The 18,957-nt window shown below is 42.6% G+C and overlaps 1 protein-coding gene across 2 annotated transcripts in view; it reads left to right on the top strand.

Annotated features, from left to right (window-relative positions):
* agbl1 (AGBL carboxypeptidase 1) overlaps nt 1-18,957 on the top strand; it is a 161,174-nt gene that overhangs the window by 79,340 nt on the left and 62,877 nt on the right. For both annotated transcript variants that reach the window (XR_016487780.1, XM_036953095.2), the window contains 3 exons: nt 14,839-14,968; nt 16,240-16,371; nt 16,669-16,845. Coding sequence is in view for 1 of the 2 variants with exons in the window: in XM_036953095.2 (XP_036808990.2) it covers nt 14,839-14,968; nt 16,240-16,371; nt 16,669-16,845 (439 nt within the window). In the remaining variant the exon portion in view is untranslated. The remainder of the gene's footprint in view (nt 1-14,838; nt 14,969-16,239; nt 16,372-16,668; nt 16,846-18,957) is intronic.

Here is an 18,957-nt window from a genome sequence, read left to right on the forward strand (position 1 = left end):
GAGAATGACTCAGATGAGCAGGAATAGAGTTGGTGTTGATGCATACCACTGGACATTTAAGCAATAAGGCCCGAGGGGGTGTGGTATATGGCCAATATACCACGGCTAAGGTCAGCTCTTACGCACGACACAAAGTGGAGTGCCTGGACACAGCCCTTAACCGTGGTGTATTGGCCTTAAACCACAAACCCCCGACTTGCTTTATTGCTATTATAAACTGGTTACCAACGTAATTAGAGCAGTAAAAATAAATGTTTTGTCATACCCGTGGTATACGGTCTTACATTTTTTAAAAACCTTTATTTAACTAGGCAAGTCAGTTAAGAACAAATTCTTATTTTCAATGACAGCCTAGGAACAGTGGGTTAACTGCCTTGTTCAGGGGCAGAACGGCAGAGTTGTACCTTGTCAGCTCGGGGATTCGATCTTGCAACCTTTCAGTTACTAGTCCAACGCTCTAGCCACTAGGCTACGCTGCCGGTCTGATATACCACGGCCGTCAGCCAATCAGCATTCAGGGCTCGAACCACCCAGTTTATAATGCTTATTAGACTACGAAGTGTAACACGAGGCAATATGTTAGCTTGTTTGATATGGATAACAACAGTAATCTGCAAAATATTTCAATTTTCAACTGCATTTCATTATCTTTTTAGCTCTGTGTCTGAAACAGTACCTATTTTACAAGTAGCCAACAACACTGCCCCAATCACAGGAGAGGTCTCTGATTGTCATCTCAGCCATTCATTTCGACATATACTGGAACATCAGAATAAGCTTTTTATGTACCCTTGGTCTGTCAAGCTAAACCACAGCCACTCTAACAATTCACAATGTATTTCTTCCTCCGAAGCTCCAATTTGATGCTGCATAAATGAACTACTCAGATGAGCCCAAGTTATTTCAGAGTGAAACAGGCCAATTAGACCGTGGAGGTCAGTGCTGGTTCGGTAGAACTAGGCTTAGACGCGGAATAAATAAAGGAAATAGACTGTGTTTCCATACGGGAGCCACATTGACAGAGACAGTGGTGTCATTACCTAGTTATGTGTTTCCAGGACAGGAGATGAGCACTCTGTCTGTCTGATGGAATGGGGACAGGGAATGCTAGAACTCTCATAGTTTCCATTCCATTCCTCTTTTTTCGGTGAGACTCGGAGGCGAGGGACGACACTTTCTTGACTTTTAACTAAACTGATTACGGTATCTGGCTTCAACTACCATTGTTATTCTGGGCCGAGAAAACATATGTGCAACAACCGGAGAGAAATGTGCAGACGGCATATGCGAGTGGAACACATGATTTTCCTGAGACTGTGATCAGTCAATAATAATCCCTCTGCATGTGTTTTCTCCTGCAGTAACGATGCTGATCAGAATCCTAGACATCCATGGCATTCACGTTTGGTTAGAGCCATATTGACCTTTAAAAAGTCAAAGTTGTTGTTTCACTCTTCTAGAAATGTGTAAATGTTCCTTGCTGGCTGCTCTATGGTATTGAGCTAATAACAATCAATGTGACAATGGTCCTCCTACTGCAGTGAAGACCAAGAGCATTTACATACATCAATACCACAGAGCACCCGCCCTTGGCTCTCACTGCTCAACACTCCATAGAAACGCATTCAATATCGAGCACATTTGTATTACTTTTTACTTGTCCTGTCCGTGCCGACAGACACAAGTATTATCAGCATACTTCATACTGGCACTTCATAAAGAGATGCACTAGATAAGACCATGAGTGATAGACAAGCACCCTATGAGGTTCTCATAATCATCTCCTCCAGATTGGCTGTAGAAAGCATCCCTTCCATCCCACCGCCCACGTGCCCCTGCGGCTAAGCTGTTTCAGTAGGAGGAAGGGTTCTGAGGGGTGAAAGATAACAGGTGGAGGGTCTCAGCTTGCCTCCAAGGTTGTTTGACCTGTTAGCTCCATCACTGTGATTAACATAGAGGTGACATGGTGGTCTTCTGAGTGGCAGGCAGTGTGGAGGGTGTTCCACATGAAACCCTGATGAAGACAGCTTGATGTCGAGACGTTGGTAAATAAATGATTGCATCTGAGCTTTCTGCGGTTTTCCTTTTCTAAAGGGTGAGCTCTGTCATTAGGGACATGCACCACCAGGGTGAGCTCTGTCATTAGGGACATGCACCACCAGGATGAACTCTGTCATTAGGGACATGCACCACCAGGGTGAGCTCTGTCATTAGGGACATGCACCACCAGGGTGAGCTCTGTCATTAGGGACATGCACCACCAGGATGAACTCTGTCATTAGGGACATGCACCACCAGGATGAGCTCTGTCATTAGGGACATGCACCACCAGGGTGAGCTCTGTCATTAGGGACATGCACCACCAGGGTGAGCTCTGTCATTAGGGACGTGCACCACCAGGATGAGCTCTGTCATCAGGGACGTGCACCACCAGGGTGAGCTCTGTCATTAGGGACGTGCACCACCAGGGTGAGTTCTGTCATTAGGGACGTGCACCACCAGGGTGAGCTCTGTCATTAGGGACGTGCACCACCAGGATGAACTCTGTCATTAGGGACGTGCACCACCAGGGTGAGCTCTGTCATTAGGGACGTGCACCACCAGGGTGAGCTCTGTCATTAGGGACATGCACCACCAGGGTGAGCTCTGTCATTAGGGACGTGCACCACCAGGGTGAGCTCTGTCATTAGGGACGTGCACCACCAGGATGAGCTCTGTCATCAGGGACGTGCACCACCAGGGTGAGTTCTGTCATTAGGGACGTGCACCACCAGGGTGAGCTCTGTCATCAGGGTCGTGCACCACCAGGGTGAGCTCTGTCATTAGGGACATGCACCACCAGGGTGAGCTCTGTCATCAGGGTCGTGCACCACCAGGGTGAGCTCTGTCATCAGGGTCGTGCACCACCAGGGTGAGCTCTGTCATCTGGGACGTGCACCACCAGGGTGAGCTCTGTCATCAGGGACGTGCAACACCAGGATGAGTTCTGTCATCAGGAACGTGCACCACCAGGGTGAGCTCTGTCATCAGGGACGTGCACCCCCAGGATGCCAAGGATAAAATCTGACATGTGTATGTTTACTGCATTCTAATGGAGAGAAGAGAGTGTTATGCGTGTGCTTTGTAAAGGTAGATAGGGGTCCTTAGAGAGGTCATTAGGGTTTGTCTAGCAGCCCCCTACAGTATAATCTAAAATCTATTTTTTGTTACATTAACAATGTGCACTTTACCCTTAATGTCTATTTCGTAACATCCAGGACTGGCAGGACAAATTAATTATATAATTTCTGTGACACATACTGTAGATCCACACAAAATATTTATTTCAGTGAAGAGACTCTGATGAGTGGTAAGATCAATCATAAGAGCTACTCTCTCTGTCTCACAAAGCCTCCTCTATTTCAGCAAGAACCGAGCCCAGAGGGAAGAGCCCTAGAAGGAGGCTGAGCCCCTCTACTAGTTTTGAAGCCTTTGCACTTAAATGTTTAATGATCTGGATATTAATATTCTGTAATGAGGCATTCATTCTACTTCCTGAATCATTTCACCTATTTTAAATTGTAATTATTGGCTAAACAAAAGCAAACTAAAGCATACAACTGGGTAATAACAAAACCCTCCAGCTCAAAAAAGTTTTGCGACAGACGGAACACAAATGTATTTTTATCCTCATCAACAAACAATATGTTTAGGGTTCTACTTGGGCTCCATGCAGCTATCTGATCCAGGCTGCATCACATCTGGCCTTGTTTGGGAGTCCCACTGTAAATAAGAATTTGTTCTTAACTGACTTGCTTAGTTAGATAAAGGTAAAATAAATAAATAATAATAATCGCCCATGTTGCCATGGTGTGTTTGGCATGAAGCTAAAATCCGGGCAGGCCTCTATACTGGATGGCAATGGGCTGTGTGGAGGGCCATAGACCGACAGCAGCTCTCAGATGAGCAGCAGTACCGTACCTCACCAGCAGCAACAATACAGGTCCTACGTGGGGTTAAGATCATCGTTAGAACCATCTTACGGTGTATCTTTAGTAGCCTAACAGTTTCCCAAAAACATTGTTTCTAAATGTGGACTTGAAAACACTTTTCGTTAACCAACTGCCTCAGACCACTCGTAGAACAACTAAGTGCGTTGTTAGATGCTTTTCTCCATCACTTTATAGGGAAAGAGGGATCCCTAGGATCCCTAGTTAGTTCTACAACTGAATACATTCAACTGAATGTGTCTCCCAAATTTAACCCAACCCCTCTGAATCAGAGAGGTACAGGGAGCTGCCTTGATCAACATCCACGTCATCGGCACCCAGGGAACTGGGTTAGCTGCTTTGCTCAGGGGCAGAACGACAGACTTTTGCCTTGCCAGCTCAGGGCTTCGATCCAACAACCTTTCGGTTATTGGCCCAATGCTCCTACCCGCCAGACTATCTTCCTTCCCTCTTTTTACACAGAAGCTATATCAGCAAAACACAGAATCAAGAGGTTTATCTGTCTCTCTGTGACTACCGATAAGTTCAGAACGAAGTTGACTACAAATAGCCTACAAAGTTGCCAATGTCTTTGCAATTGTTACAAAAAAGTGAAGAATAAAACAATCCTTAAAATGAAAACGGAGATGACTGCATAAGATAGATAGTGTAAGTTATAGGCTACATAGCCCTATATTTTGATCACATTGAAATATATTTTATGTTCATTCAATTGAATTTAGTTAATTCCCGGCTACTGTCTGTCATTTTTGTTTCAATATATTTCATGATGTGTAGCATAACATGTACGCAATGATGTGCCAAATCTCTGATTTAGTGCATTGTTATGGGTTATGCGTACTAGAATAATCCACCTCAATATTTGCAGCCATACATAGGTGGCAATATCTCTCTAGGAGCTGATCTGTAGGCAGCATTGTGGAATAATTCTAATGCTATTTGAATGGAGAAAAATGATCAGAGAGCAGCACTGTTTTTCTTTCAATCCTATCCGTATTGACACTTGGTGCAATGACACACTGCTTCTTTAGGAAACACTATTCAAAAGTTGGCTCGTAAATAACGAAGCATCTGGTACGATCATCGTAATGCTTAACTTACATCACAACTGGGAAACGGGGCCCAGACCTGCTCAGGTGTCTTCAGAGCCCCTAACAGCATGGGCATGTAAATATGCATGACTGCTCTCTGGCCAACTGCTGGGAGCATGTTATCTCAGCCACTAGAGCCATTCTATGGAGAGGATTCTGAAGTGTTGAAGATGAATCATTTAGCATATTTTAAAATATTATGGTGGTAAGAAAAAAAAAGCTATTTGTACAATAACAGTTTGACTTTGCCTTTGGAAGAAAGATGTAGAGATTAATGAGAACAGAAATATGAATAAACAAAGTGAGTTTAAAAGCTATGAATTTCCTGGGGACTGTAATGGGATAGCCTTTGAAGAGCAGATAATGAAACTACATTCACATGACTATTCAAATCAAGTGCAAAAACAGGCAATATAACAGAGACACACTCCTATTTCCTTCAGCTCGTATTGCATTGGTAGGAGGAACAGCTTTTGTTACTCAGACACAGGCTGTGTGTGTGTGTGTGTGTGTGTGTGTGTGTGTGTGTGTGTGTGTGTGTGTGTGTGTGTGTGTGTGTCTTTAGAGGTGGCCATGTGTGTTGAAATGAGGATGTGTGTGTTTACCCAGAGCCAGAGTAAGCTGCTGCTCATGTTGTGTTCAGTTCATTTCCCTCTCAGTCTGGAATAACACAAAGAGAAGCCCCATCCTGCGGTATCACAGGTCAGAGAGGACCACTCAACCCTCATCTAATGTCCTCTCAACGCGAGGGTAGTTTACAGATACTGACAATAATGTGATGTTTTAGTTTTCCATTTGATTCTGTTATTCCGAATCCCATATCATAGTCGTATACTGCAATTTATACTGTATGCGTACTCGACAAAAGTACATCATAACATTTGATATAACAGGGCAATATAATGAGCTGTTCTGATTGCAGTTGTATTAGAGCATCATTTGAATTAGATTTTAAAATGTATACAATGAGTCTTGTTTATTTGAATATTCAATCCAAATGTTTTTTTCTTCTCCTCAGAGCTCCACATCAAGGGAGATACTTAACAACCTCCCATGACTTTTCCCTCGGCAGAATGATTGTGCCCAGCAGGCACGAATAAGCAAACAAATGAATATTCAAAACAAAGCCATCCCCCATCTCTATGCTTTGCACACAGGTGATAATACAGTCAGTCCGACCCAGCCATGCACAACAGAAGCTCCGTCAAAACATCTGACAGACCCTGCTTTAAATCCACTGTGAGATTTGAAAGGAAGAGAGAGCATCCAGGAGAGAGGGGGTGGGTGAAGTAGGCACTTGAAACACAACTCAACTGCTGGCTTCACGCTCCACTCAGGCTTGTTGTGGTGGATTGTGGGACGGCAGTCACTCGTAAATAATTCACAGGCGCAATGGCGGACAGGGTGAATGTGTCTGAACCAGCTCAGCCAATCTAGAGTTCCAGGAGAAGATGTAGACCAAATGGCTGTAGAGTAAAGCAATAAGACATGATGATGTGGGTGTTGCTGCAGTTATTGCATAGTGGTGCTGAGGGAGGTTGCCTGGCACTGCCTATCAGCATAGTTGTCACATTGGTGTTCTAGATTATTTGAAGATCCAGTGCCGTAAGTCTCCACTTGCTTCAGTGTTTCTACAGTATGATTCTCCATGGTGGAGAATAGATGCATATAACTGATATGAGTTCTAAGGATATTTTCATATTTGGGCTCTCAGAGTACATCAGTGTAAGACAGTCAGTAAGCGGTTCAGAGGGTTTCTGAGACGGCTTTGAACTCCGGTATGGAGGAGACGCTGGATCCGTTAGCTTAACGGAGAGCAGGGTTTTTGCATTTAAGAGCATTTCAAAACTAACTATCTTCCCAGCAGCTGTCGTCTGCACTTACGTCTTTTCTCTCAGACATCCCGAGGGACACGTCAATCACACAGACAGAACGTAGCAGCAGCCAGAGTTCTGTTAGGGTTTCCATGGGCATCATCTGAAGAGATGAATGCCTGAGTCGAAAATGGTTTAAAGCTATCAGGCAATATTATGGAAGGACACGCTTTGTGTAACAAGCAGGAGCTTTGTTATTATCTCTCTCAAGGTAAATGGAGGGAAATGATACAAAAGAGGATTTAGGAATTTTCAGGTGTTTGTTATCAGTGAGGTAAGAAATGACCTAATTTTTTTTGTTATGTGAACACAAGGTTTATGCTTTTTCCTGTATACAGTAGGCCTGCCTGGTCTCCGGTGATTTGGTTATGCAAGTTTCCCTCCTTGGCAACATCACAGGGATGAAGCACCAGGCAACGGTGTCAGAACCAATCAGCTCTGGTCTATGCTTTCCACAGAGGTGACAGATCGTTATTATTTATCCAAATCGTACTAAGCGTCACAATTACATCATTAATTTGGTTAAAATGACCTTTTTATTTGAGTCATTGAGCGGAACGTTTTAACATTGGATGAATAGCTGATTAATCTTTCAACTGGACAAACAGGGGAAATGTGATTGCCACGATTGGAGTGAGTAACAGAGAAATGCTGGTATTGTTGACATAGCTTTGATGATTTCCTGCCACACGTTGAATGCTCCCGATGTTCAATTTTTAACACCAAGTTGAGTAAAAGCCTTCTAGGCCCTTCAAACGAGATACTATACCAGCTAGCTATGATCATTTTTAGGCCATTGATGTGACGAATAGGCTGTACTGTGATAGAAAAAAGTCATTATTCATGGACTTGTGTTGATGCACAAATGTCAACATGTATATGGTTGTAGCTTATCTGTCTAGCTATGCGCACTATATATACACACAGATTTTGGACACCCCTTTAAATTAGTGGATTTGGCTATTTCAGCCTCACTGGTTGCTGACAGGTGTATAAAAGTGAGCACACAACCATGCAATCTCCATAGACAAACATTGGCAGCAGAATGGCCTTACTGAAGAGCTCAGTGACTTTCAATGAGGCACCAGATGCCACCTTTCCTACAAGTCAGTTCATCAAATGTCTGCCCTGCTAGAGCTGCCCCGGCCAACTGTAAGGGCTATTATTGTGAAGTGGAAATGTCTAGGAGCAACAACGGCTCAACCGCAAAGTGGTAAGCCACACAAGCTCACAGAAACGGGCTGAAGTGCATAAAAATGGTCTGTCTCTGTTGCTACACTCACTGCCGAGTTCCAAACTGCCTCTGGAAGCAACGTCAGCACAATAACTGTTTGTCTGGAGCATCATGGAATGTTTTTTCATGGCCGAGAAGTCGCACACAAGCCTAAGATCACCATGCACAATGCCAAGTGTCGGCTGGAGTGGTGTAAAGTTTGTCACACATTCTCTGGAGTGATGAATCACGCTTCACCTTCTGGCAGTCCGACAAACAAATCTGGGTTTGGCAGATGCCAGGAGAACGCTAGTGCCAACTGTAAAGTTTGGTGGAGGATGAATAATGGTCTGGGGCTGTTTTCCATGGTGCGTCGTCTTAGGCCCCTTAGTTCCAGAGAAGGGGAATCTTAATGCTACAGCATACAATGACATTCTAGACTATTCTGTACTTCCAACTTTGTGGCAACAGTTTGGGGAAGGCCCTTTCCTGTTTCAGCATGACAATGCCCCCATGCACAAAGCGAGGTCCATGCAGAAATGGTTTGTCGAAGTCGGTGTGGAAGAACTTGACTGGCATGCACAGAGCCCTGACCTCAACCCCATCGAACACCTTTGGGATGAATTGGAATGCCGACTGCGAGCCAGGCCTAATCGCCCAACATCAATGCCCGTCCTCACTAATGCTCTTGTGGCTGAATGGAAGCAAGTCCCTGCAACAATGTTCCAACATCTAGTGAAAAGCCTTTCAGAAGAGTGGAGGCTGTAATGGCAGCAAAGGGGGGACCAACCATGTAGTGTATCCTCTCTCATTGACCTGAATTTGAAATGGCATTTTGTGCTCTTTGAGTGCATCAACCACCAATCGCATGATTTTATCAACCTCTCTCCTGCTCTGCTCTCTGTGGGCTGTATTTGTGTTGTTGATGGATGGAACATGTGTAACCTTTGATGCTTTCTCCTGTGAAGAGGAGCCATGTGACATGTGTGTTCCATAGCTCAGACAGGACATTGATGTGTCAGATCAATCCGCAATGTACAGTATGTCCAAGAACCCATGACTCTCTCCTGGGAGGTCTGCCATGTCAGCCACATTTACAATCTCCTTTAAAGCCAGCCCATCCTCCATAGTGATAGCCGTTGCCACGGACGGAGAGAGCGAGGGAGATGGGACGGAGGTGTCAAGGCTGCTCCCTCCCCTGCTCACCTGAGCCTCTATCCTCTATCTGTGAAGCCATCAGAGCACTCCAAACAAAAGGAAAATGAATTTCCACTTTCCAATTCCACCAGTTAATGGGACTCACCCATGTGCTGCCAGACAGAGCGCTTCCCCCTCCCAATAGTGATAAGAGCTCCAATATCTGCTCAATGTTTTCCATTAGTTTTAAATGATAAACTCTGGGATACAGTAACAGTGATTTTCCATCCTGGCAATGCTTAATGCTTAAATCCGAATCTGTGGCGTGGTGGGGTGCAGTGACTTTGAGGTCGAACTAAATGCTCATTGTGCACATCCATGTCTGACGGAGATTTGAGGGTGAAACTAGGATGTAACCCCATTAGACGGGGCATATAAATCTATTCATCCCCCTGAACTGGCGACTCCCTGTAACAAAACTAAATTGAACTGTCTTTGTCTGGGATGTAAAGTGGACCCAGCGACAGATTGCTTTGTTTGTAAAGGACAGGAGGTAGACTTCGGTGTCCAGGAGTAAAAAGACCGTTTGAATTCATTCATTTTTCATTTATTTAGAAAATTAATTCCGTCAAATGCTATAAAGAGATGAAGGTTATTTTTGTACCCTGACATCTGTTATAATGGTGACTGAAGAAATATCAGACTCTGTGAGACTACAAGTAAACACGTTGTATGAGAACAAGATAGTAGTGCCAGTCATCGACTTTGTGAATTGACAGAAAATCGATGGATTGAGATTATTGATCGCAAAACACGTCCACCCTGTTACCTATAGATAGACAGGCTAGAATAACACATCAACCCTGTTACCTATAGATAGACAGGCTAGAATAACACATCAACCCTGTTACCTATAGATAGACAGGCTAGAATAACACATCAACCCTGTTACCTATAGATAGACAGGCTAGAATAACACATCAACCCTGTTACCTATAGATAGACAGGCTAGAATAACACATCAACCCTGTTACCTATAGATAGACAGGCTAGAAAAGTTTCAACAATGTTTTTGTTTTGCATTGAACTTCCATTCTTTAAAAAAAAAAAAAAAAAAAATGTATTGAATATCCAAAACATATAATATACTTGCAGTGAAGCCACTCAACCATACCAGTCATCCAACAGACTCCCATTCAGAGTGACACACAGAAGCATCCAGGGTCAACACCCTGCTCAAGGGCACGTCGACAGATCTCCCACAAGGCCAAAAACGGGGACCCGAACCCTCCAAGATCCCCCCCCCCCCACAATTCCCCAAGAGCTGCCCCTCAACCATCCGGGATCCATCCCACAGTCCTCCCCCAAGAAAAATAAATAAATAATAATATGTCCATTCCCCATTCCCAAGAACCGCTCCAATGCACCAACAACCAAGAAAATGAAGTAAAGAGAAAAAAGAAATCAACAATGCAAAAAAAACAAGGGACATCAAGGACAACTAGAGGGCAGGGTCAACTCAAGGACAACATCAAGGACAACTTGTATGGAATAGCCTTCATTTCTCAGAACAAGAATGGACTGACGAGTTTCAGAAGAAAGGTCTTTTGAGCCTGTAATCGAACCCACAAATGCTGATGCTCCAGATACTCAACTAGTCTAAAGAAGGCCAGTTTTATTGCTTCTTTAAATGAGGACAACAGTTTTCAGCTGTGCTAACATAATTGAAAAAGTGTTTTCTAATGATCAATTAGCCTTTTAAAATGATCAACTTGGATAAGCTAACACAATGTGCCATTGGAACACAGGAGTGATGGTTGCTGATAATGGGCCTCTGTACGCCTACGTAGATATTCCATTAAAAATCATCCGTTTCCTGCTACAATAGTAATTTACAACGTTAACACTGTCTACACTGTATTCTGATCAATTTGATGTTATTTTAATGGACAAAAAAATGCTTTTCTTTCAAAAACAAGGACATTTCTAAGTGTCCCCAAACTTTGTAACGGTAGTATATATCTTTCAAGTATGCTGTGATGTTTAACGTACAATTTCAATCTATCTAATCAAATAGAATCCACAGATTGCGAGTTGAAGATAAATCCTTTTACAAAGACTATTAGTAATTGATTGACCCGGTCTCTCCAGGTCTCCTATCAGTACTATTTCTAGGGTCAGTTGAAGATCCTCTCCTTGTTGTACACAACAAGCTTCCATTCCCTGTCACAAGGGGATTCATGACTGATTTAAAAGGAAATCATCAACCCTGTTATGGTCAATCATGTTACTTTATTTGGCACTTGATGGGCAATTACTATAGTCATTTTCTTTTAACATCTTGAGATGGGAAACTTGTTTTTTTAGTTAAGTTGGACATGACAGAATGTTAAGTGAGATAAAATTAAGTGAAATCAAACTTTTATTTTGACCAAGTTACACTTCTCAAAAAGCACTGAATTGGTGGAACGACCCAGCTGTTACTGTCAAAGATCGGAGTGACTCCCACATCCAACACACACAGAGAGATACACTCATTTAGTGTGATGTTGTATAGATGACCATTATATTCCAATCCATTCACACGTGATCAACTCTGTTTCTAATTAGATCCTATAAGAACATTACTCCTGCTTGGGTAAAAATCTGTTGGAGCTCAGTCCTGCATTAATGAACTTAAATAGAGTACGTCTGGGCAAAGTTTTTTAGAGACGTTAGGAAGGCCTGGAGTACAATTTATCTCAGCACAGATTTGTCAGGTTTCTGGTGTAACGGTAGTTTGCTATCCCCAACCTGAAATGACTGAGGAACAAAATAATCACGTGTGCAAAGATTCACTACATTGGATCAGTATCACACTGTAGTTAATATGAGACGCATTGACAAATGTACTTCAGATGAAGAGTTCAACATTCAAAGCTCACAAATCTGTCTTTAATGTATTATACTGTGCGTCATGATGAGATAGATGGAGCTACATTCATCATGTCCGTCACTCTCATGACATGTACGTATTAGATCTATACCCACCCACTTACTATTCCTAGTCATCCAGTTTGTTGAATTTGTGAGCATAATGTGGGATGGCCGGCGGACATCTTGCAGGCTGTGAAATGGGGATGGGCTGTCAGACTGTAACACACAGTAAGTGGAAACAAAATGCTCTGCTGCCCTCGCTCCTCATTGAGAGGGAACTCAAAGGTCTTCATACATTTTTACTGTCATGAACAAAGCAGAGTTTTTAAACTGAAAGATAGAGTCTTTCATTTCTGTGTCATTTTCAGCAAAGCGCGTGGATTACCAAACTGCCTGACAACAGAGGCTTTGTGATGAGATTGAATTAGAAGTTAGTAGGCATGTCAAGAAGGATAATTCGCCAAGTGGAAACGATACCTCAACAGGAGGTCTACTCTATTTTTGGAGAAGCTTTTTTTTGTGTTTGAATATAATTTTGTACATGATATTATTGTCTTCTGTACAGCAAGTGAATAGATATAACTTTTACGACAGAGACGGGCAGTTGGTTGATGTCCACTCCAAAGGTTAGTGTCAGTTTGAGTATGTCGCTCCCAGAGAGCTTGGAAAGGTGCCCTTTCAACTGCTAGGTTGTTATGTTGAGATGACTATAGATTTTGATGTCTAATATTTAGGTGTATCAAAACTAGCCTGTAGCTTATTGCAGGGCATACTGTATTTCAAAGGTATTATAGCTGGTCATATCAAATCTAATCTGGCCTTGGTCTGTTTCTGCTCTAGACAGTCAGTGTCATGGTCTTCACTGGTAGCTTCATTATGTGTACAAAACAATGTCACGTTTATTCCCCTTGAAGTACCGTAAGGTATGGAAACTAACCAGAGGAGGCTGGTTGGAGGAGCTATAGGACTCATTGTAATGGCTGGGATGGAATTAATGGGACAGAGTCGTGTGGTTTCCATATGTTTGATGTGTTTGATACCGTTCCATTTGTTCCATTCCAGCCATTACAATGAGCCGCCCTTTTATAGCTCCTCCCACCAGCCTCCTCTGAAATGAACATACTAGTGAGTATTACTTGATCCCATTTAATGCATAGGATTGGCTAGATAAACACCTTCGTGCCACTTTGTTCCACCTTTTCCCTGTGTGTTTTGCAGTCGTGCTGTAGAAATACCAACCAACAGTTCTCGTTCACCACTCAGTCCAATAGTTCTGAGGGTCCAGAACTCAGTAATCAATTGACATCTAACCTGCCAGGTCAGTGTTCTCTGCCTTGGCAGCTCCATGACAGGCTGTCAGTAAAGATTGGAAAGGCTGCCCTCTAGTTTGGCAAGCAATCACACGTTAAACACCCGTCATTTGCCCCTCTCATAAGTCATGGAAAATGATCAAACTCCTGGCTACCGAGACATGAAGTTTTGCTTCTGGTGTAGCTGTTATCTGCTGAATTGTTTTTATGTTTACCATTTAGTTTGATAATTTAGGTGGATTTAGCACAATTTAGATTGTTAGTGTTAGTGTTAGTGTTAGTGAACGTCTGCCACTAAATACAGAAGTGCCTAATCTAACCTAAGAGCCGCACCGCCTGACAGTGTGGCACTCCCCAGATGAGTCTACCCAGTATAGTTCATCTGGAATGAGAGAGATGGAAATGAGTACAGGCTACTTTGAAAGCCAGTGACGATAGTTATCACCATTAAATGCAATGTAACACGGTATCATAAATTATGTGATACATGTTTCACCATAAATGTTCATTTGAGACTATTGCATCACATAACTATCGATTTGAGAAAAACAGATCTTACTGTGGCTATGCTCATCTGGCTAGGAACATGGCAATAGGATACTTTCGCCATGGTACATGAGACTGTACCTTTCCTCTATATTTTGTGTAAATCTTATGTCTTACTGCATTGACGTTAATAGGAGATTTCTGCATCACTTGAGTTGCCCGTGCAGCACAGGAGACTGCTGAGGGGAGGACGGCTCATAATAATGGCCGGAACAGATCAATTGGAAAGGCATCAAACACCATGAAAACATGTGTTTGATGTATTTGATACAATTCCACTGATTCCACTCCAGTCATTACCACTAGCCCGTCCTCCCCAATTAAGGTGCCACCAGCCTCCTGTGCTGTCAAAATCTCTAGTCAGATTTGGCCCTATGTGATTTGAGTTGCTGTGTGTTTAGTTCAGCAGGTACTGTAAATGCTCTCTACATAATGCCTTTCCATTCAAAGGTCATTCATATGATTCAATGCCAACTGCAGGATAGACAGGATAGACATTCAGTATTGCATAAACAATCCTAAAATGGAGGGTATAATTTGACACTCTTGACTCAACTTGACTGCTACTGTGTTGGTCTGCTCAGATCAAACCGAATCGGGTCGCTATTGTTTGTACGTGCTGATCTCGCAAACCCTGAGATATGGATGACCACATGTTAGGGTTTTGCAGATAAGTGCACTGAAACGGCGTTGAGCTTTATGTTCGTAAAGAAGACTCAGCAGTATACCTTACAGTATGTATCTCTGTTGTGTTGTCACCAGTCACCGCTGCTCTCTGAACGGTGAAGATCTCAACAGACAGTGGATGAAGCCTGATCCTGTTCTGAGCCCTACTATATACCATGCCAAGGGCTTCCTCTACTACCTCAACAGCATCGGCAAGACACCCCTGGTGAGACATGTCACTCAACAGCTCCACACTTCACTTCACAAGCATTTGCACAGTCTTTTGGGTTCCAAAAGGGTTCTTCGACTGTCCCCATAGGAGAACTCTTTTGGGTTCCATGTAGAACCTTCTGTGGAAAGGGTTTACAAAACCCAAAACCTGGAACCAAAAAGGGTTCTCCTTTGGGGACAGCTAAAAAAAACGTTTAGGTTCTAGATAACACTTTTTTTCTAAGAGTGTAGACCAAATAGATAGCTCTCTCGCTTTCTCTCTCTTTCTCTCTACCCCACCCTCTCACAGAAATACTCAGACAGCACATGCATTGCTTTGACAATAATTTGATGCAAAAGCACTTATGTTGTTCATTCAGATATATAACTCAACATCCCTGGTCTATCTGATTCACCGCCCCTGAACTTTGTGTTGTTCTTTCTGAATCTACTTATCTTGTTTATAGCTAAGGTGTTCTGCTGTGATCTCTACCTGAACTCCAACAAACATTTGCTCTGTTTCCAGAATGTAAAGCCAGGCAAACATCTAGCTCTGGGTTTCTCAGCCCTTCTTACCACAAACTTGATTGAACTGTTTTAGAACTGTTTAACCTCAGTTACAGGTCATTTATACGTCATTTATATTATGACAATCTGGCAGGTTTATTTCTGTAACTGAAAATGCATTGCACGTGTCTTTAACCTTGAAATGCCAAATCTAAGCTAATTATGTCAAATCAATGTTCATAGTGAAAGAACGTTTTTTTTAAATTACTTTTCCTGCCTCAGCGTAAACATAAAGAATCAGAAACCTTCTCACCTATGGGTTTGATAATTTTTTACTGTGTTGGGAAGTGAACAAGTCAATTGTGTGGCAGCAGTATAATTGAATAATTAACTCGATTCGTAAATCAATTGAACCGTTATTTACAGTTTATTATTACCGTAATCACCCAGTGTACCTGCAAATAATTATGAGCATGAAACGGTATTATTATCACTAAACAAAACAAGTGCCTAATGCAATTTATTGATAGTGATTGACTTCTCTTTGTTGTAAATGTTGCTCACCAAAGTGTATTCCACGTGAATTGATGCGGTTATTGCCCACTTTGACTAGACAGTCGACTGCATTTGTACTAAAGCCGCTCTGTTATTATCTCACACAATGGCCCTTAAAACCTTGTCATTTATGTGATCCCCGTTAGATTAATGAGGTTCAACGACGCCCAAAACCTTGTGTTCCTTCAGGGCCGTCATCACAGCTGTGTCATGTTGCCTCCACAGGTGTTCTGTGATTACCATGGTCACTCGCGGAAGAAGAATGTGTTCCTGTATGGCTGTAGTGTCAAGGAGACTGTGTGGCAGTCAGGTTCTGCTGTCAATACTGCCACTCTGAAGGAGGACCCAGGATACAGGGTAGCTATTACTGGATATTTGAAGTAGAATTACTTTAACGCTTGGTCATCATTACCTAGCTACGGTATCAAGCTTTGTTTTGGGGGAAGACATTTGTTTTGGGAATGTTGTCATGTAGTTAAAAACGATGAATGTATATATTCTAAATAACTTATCAATCATTTATTAGAGCTTCAATGAATCATGACGGTAATCAACCTTTCTTTATCTACGTTATTTGGGCTAAACCGTGTAAAGAATACCCACCCCTGCACCTGTATTAAAGCCCATTTCTTCTCGCTCTGTCTTTGTCTCCAGACCATCCCTAAGACTCTGGACCGGATAGCCCCAGCCTTCTCCTTTAACAGCTGCAACTACCTTGTGGAGAAGTCCCGAGAGGCCACAGCCCGGGTGGTGGTCTGGAGGGAGATGGGTGTGCTCCGGAGCTACACCATGGAGAGCACCTACAATGGCTGCGACCAGGGCGTCTTTAAGGTTGGCACACAGAGACCGCTGTTATAAGCCCTGGCTTAGTGTATATGTTTGTAGAAGTCAACGTCACTCTTTACGATGTGCTTCATGAGTCTGTGTTGGGGCCAGTTCATTGATACGTTGGTGCAGTAGGACTATTTCGTCAGCTGTGGAAGATAATTGGTTTGAGTGCCTTGTCCTAAATAGACAGAGAAGGATAGCTCTTCAGAATGCACCGATGCATTGGCTTCCTCTGGGATTGTAGTGGTATACAATCAGTGTTCCCTCCCTGAGGCACAAACACTCACACCTCCTTTGAGAAATAACAGTAGAGTAGAAACATTATGTTTGAATAAGCACAGTGGATATCAACAGAAAACCCATACTAGTGTATCTTCTCATGCTACATCTCTTGAGAAGAAATGGTTCATATATTATGAAGAGGGGGAGAAAGGAACACCTCCCAAAAGCAATATGGGTAATTAGGCTTGCACTCCTAAAGTAGTCTTAAAAAGTTGGCCTGTAAACTAGACCCACTTTTGCAGTAGTTTTCTTTGACCTATAAATAATTTGTCTTGAGCAGCGGAACTTTTCACTCTCCTCGTGCTATGATTTTTAACAGTAGTTCTCCTATAAAGACAATAAGAAATAAAAATGTCTTAGTAAAGGTTATTCGGGGTCCATGGAAGAAAATATGTAGCTACAGTGCCAATGTTTCTCCCATGACAAATATTCCACTAACCTTAGCTGTACTGTAGTAGTCTTGGGAGGGAAGTGTTGGCATAACAGTGCAGGTTTTTGCAATCCTCACGTGCCCATGGATCCCTCCATTTGACCTTACCCCAAACATCCCCTACCTACCTCTTACCCCCCCTTCAACTCCCCCCATGTAATGATCTCATTGGAGGAGAAGCCTCCCCCTCTCTCTCTCCTCATTATAGCCTGCAGAAGGTAATAATCATTTATTGCACTGCTGATTGGTTCACATGGGTTTTTTTGTAATCATGTTTTAAAAGCTACTAGGCAATGTCTCCCAGGTGATTTCACAAATTTTGCCTGCATTTTCGATGATGCAGAATTATTTTTGATTGTTATTATTTAACCGTTATTTCTCTTATATACAGTATATATATATACTGGACAAAAATATAAATACAGCATGCAACAATTTCAACATTTTTACTGAGTTAAAGATCATATAAGGAAATCAGTCAATTGAAATAAATAAATTAGGCCCTAATCTATGGATTTCACGTGATTGGGCAGGGGCCAGCCATGGGTAGGCCTGGGAGGGAGCCAGGCACATAAACTGGGGAGCCAGGCCCAGCCAATCAGAATGAGTTTTCCCCGCAAAAGGGCTTTATTACAGATATAAATAGTTCTCAGTTTCATCAGCTGTCCGGGTGACTGGTCTCAGACGATCCCACATGTGAAGAAGCCAGATGTGGAGGTCCTGGGCTGGCGTGGTTACACGTGGTCTGCGGTTGTGAGGCCGGTTGGACATACTGCCAAATTCTCTAAAAAGATGTTGGAGATGGCTTATGGTAGAGAAATGGACATTCAATTCTCTGGCAACAGCTCTGGTGGACATTCCTGCAGTCAGCATGCCAATTGCACACTCACTCAAAACTTGAGACATCTGTGGCTTTGTGTTGTGTGAGGTTTTGGTGCGTATCTCAATTGTCTGGGATTTTTATTTCAGCTCATGAAACATGAACACCTTACATGCTGCATTTATATTTTTGTTCAGTATATATATATATATATATATATATATATATGCTTCTTTCACATAAACATAAAAGTAAGCCACGTCATCTTCCTTTATTCACCCTTTTCAATCCATCTTTAAACAGTGTTCGACTACGAGTAAGTACTGAAGATTCACTTATGATCATCAGTGTGGGCAAACAACCTTGGTGAACAAATTACACATAATGTTCAGACCATCAGAAATAAGAGACATTAAATTGGGCCGCAGAGGCAGCCAGTGGATAGGTGGGCACATTGCCAGACTACCTTCCCCTCTTTAGATGAGTGCCATGGGTCCGTTTATGCCCACAGTTAATCTTGACCTTGGTGGTAATATCTTATTGTATGGTATATTTATGCTGCAACTTTCTATAGCATAGATTT

Source organism: Oncorhynchus mykiss, chromosome 2 (assembly GCF_057628025.1).
Source record: "Oncorhynchus mykiss isolate SJ-2025 chromosome 2, ASM5762802v1, whole genome shotgun sequence".
NCBI classification, from domain to species: domain Eukaryota; kingdom Metazoa; phylum Chordata; class Actinopteri; order Salmoniformes; family Salmonidae; genus Oncorhynchus; species Oncorhynchus mykiss.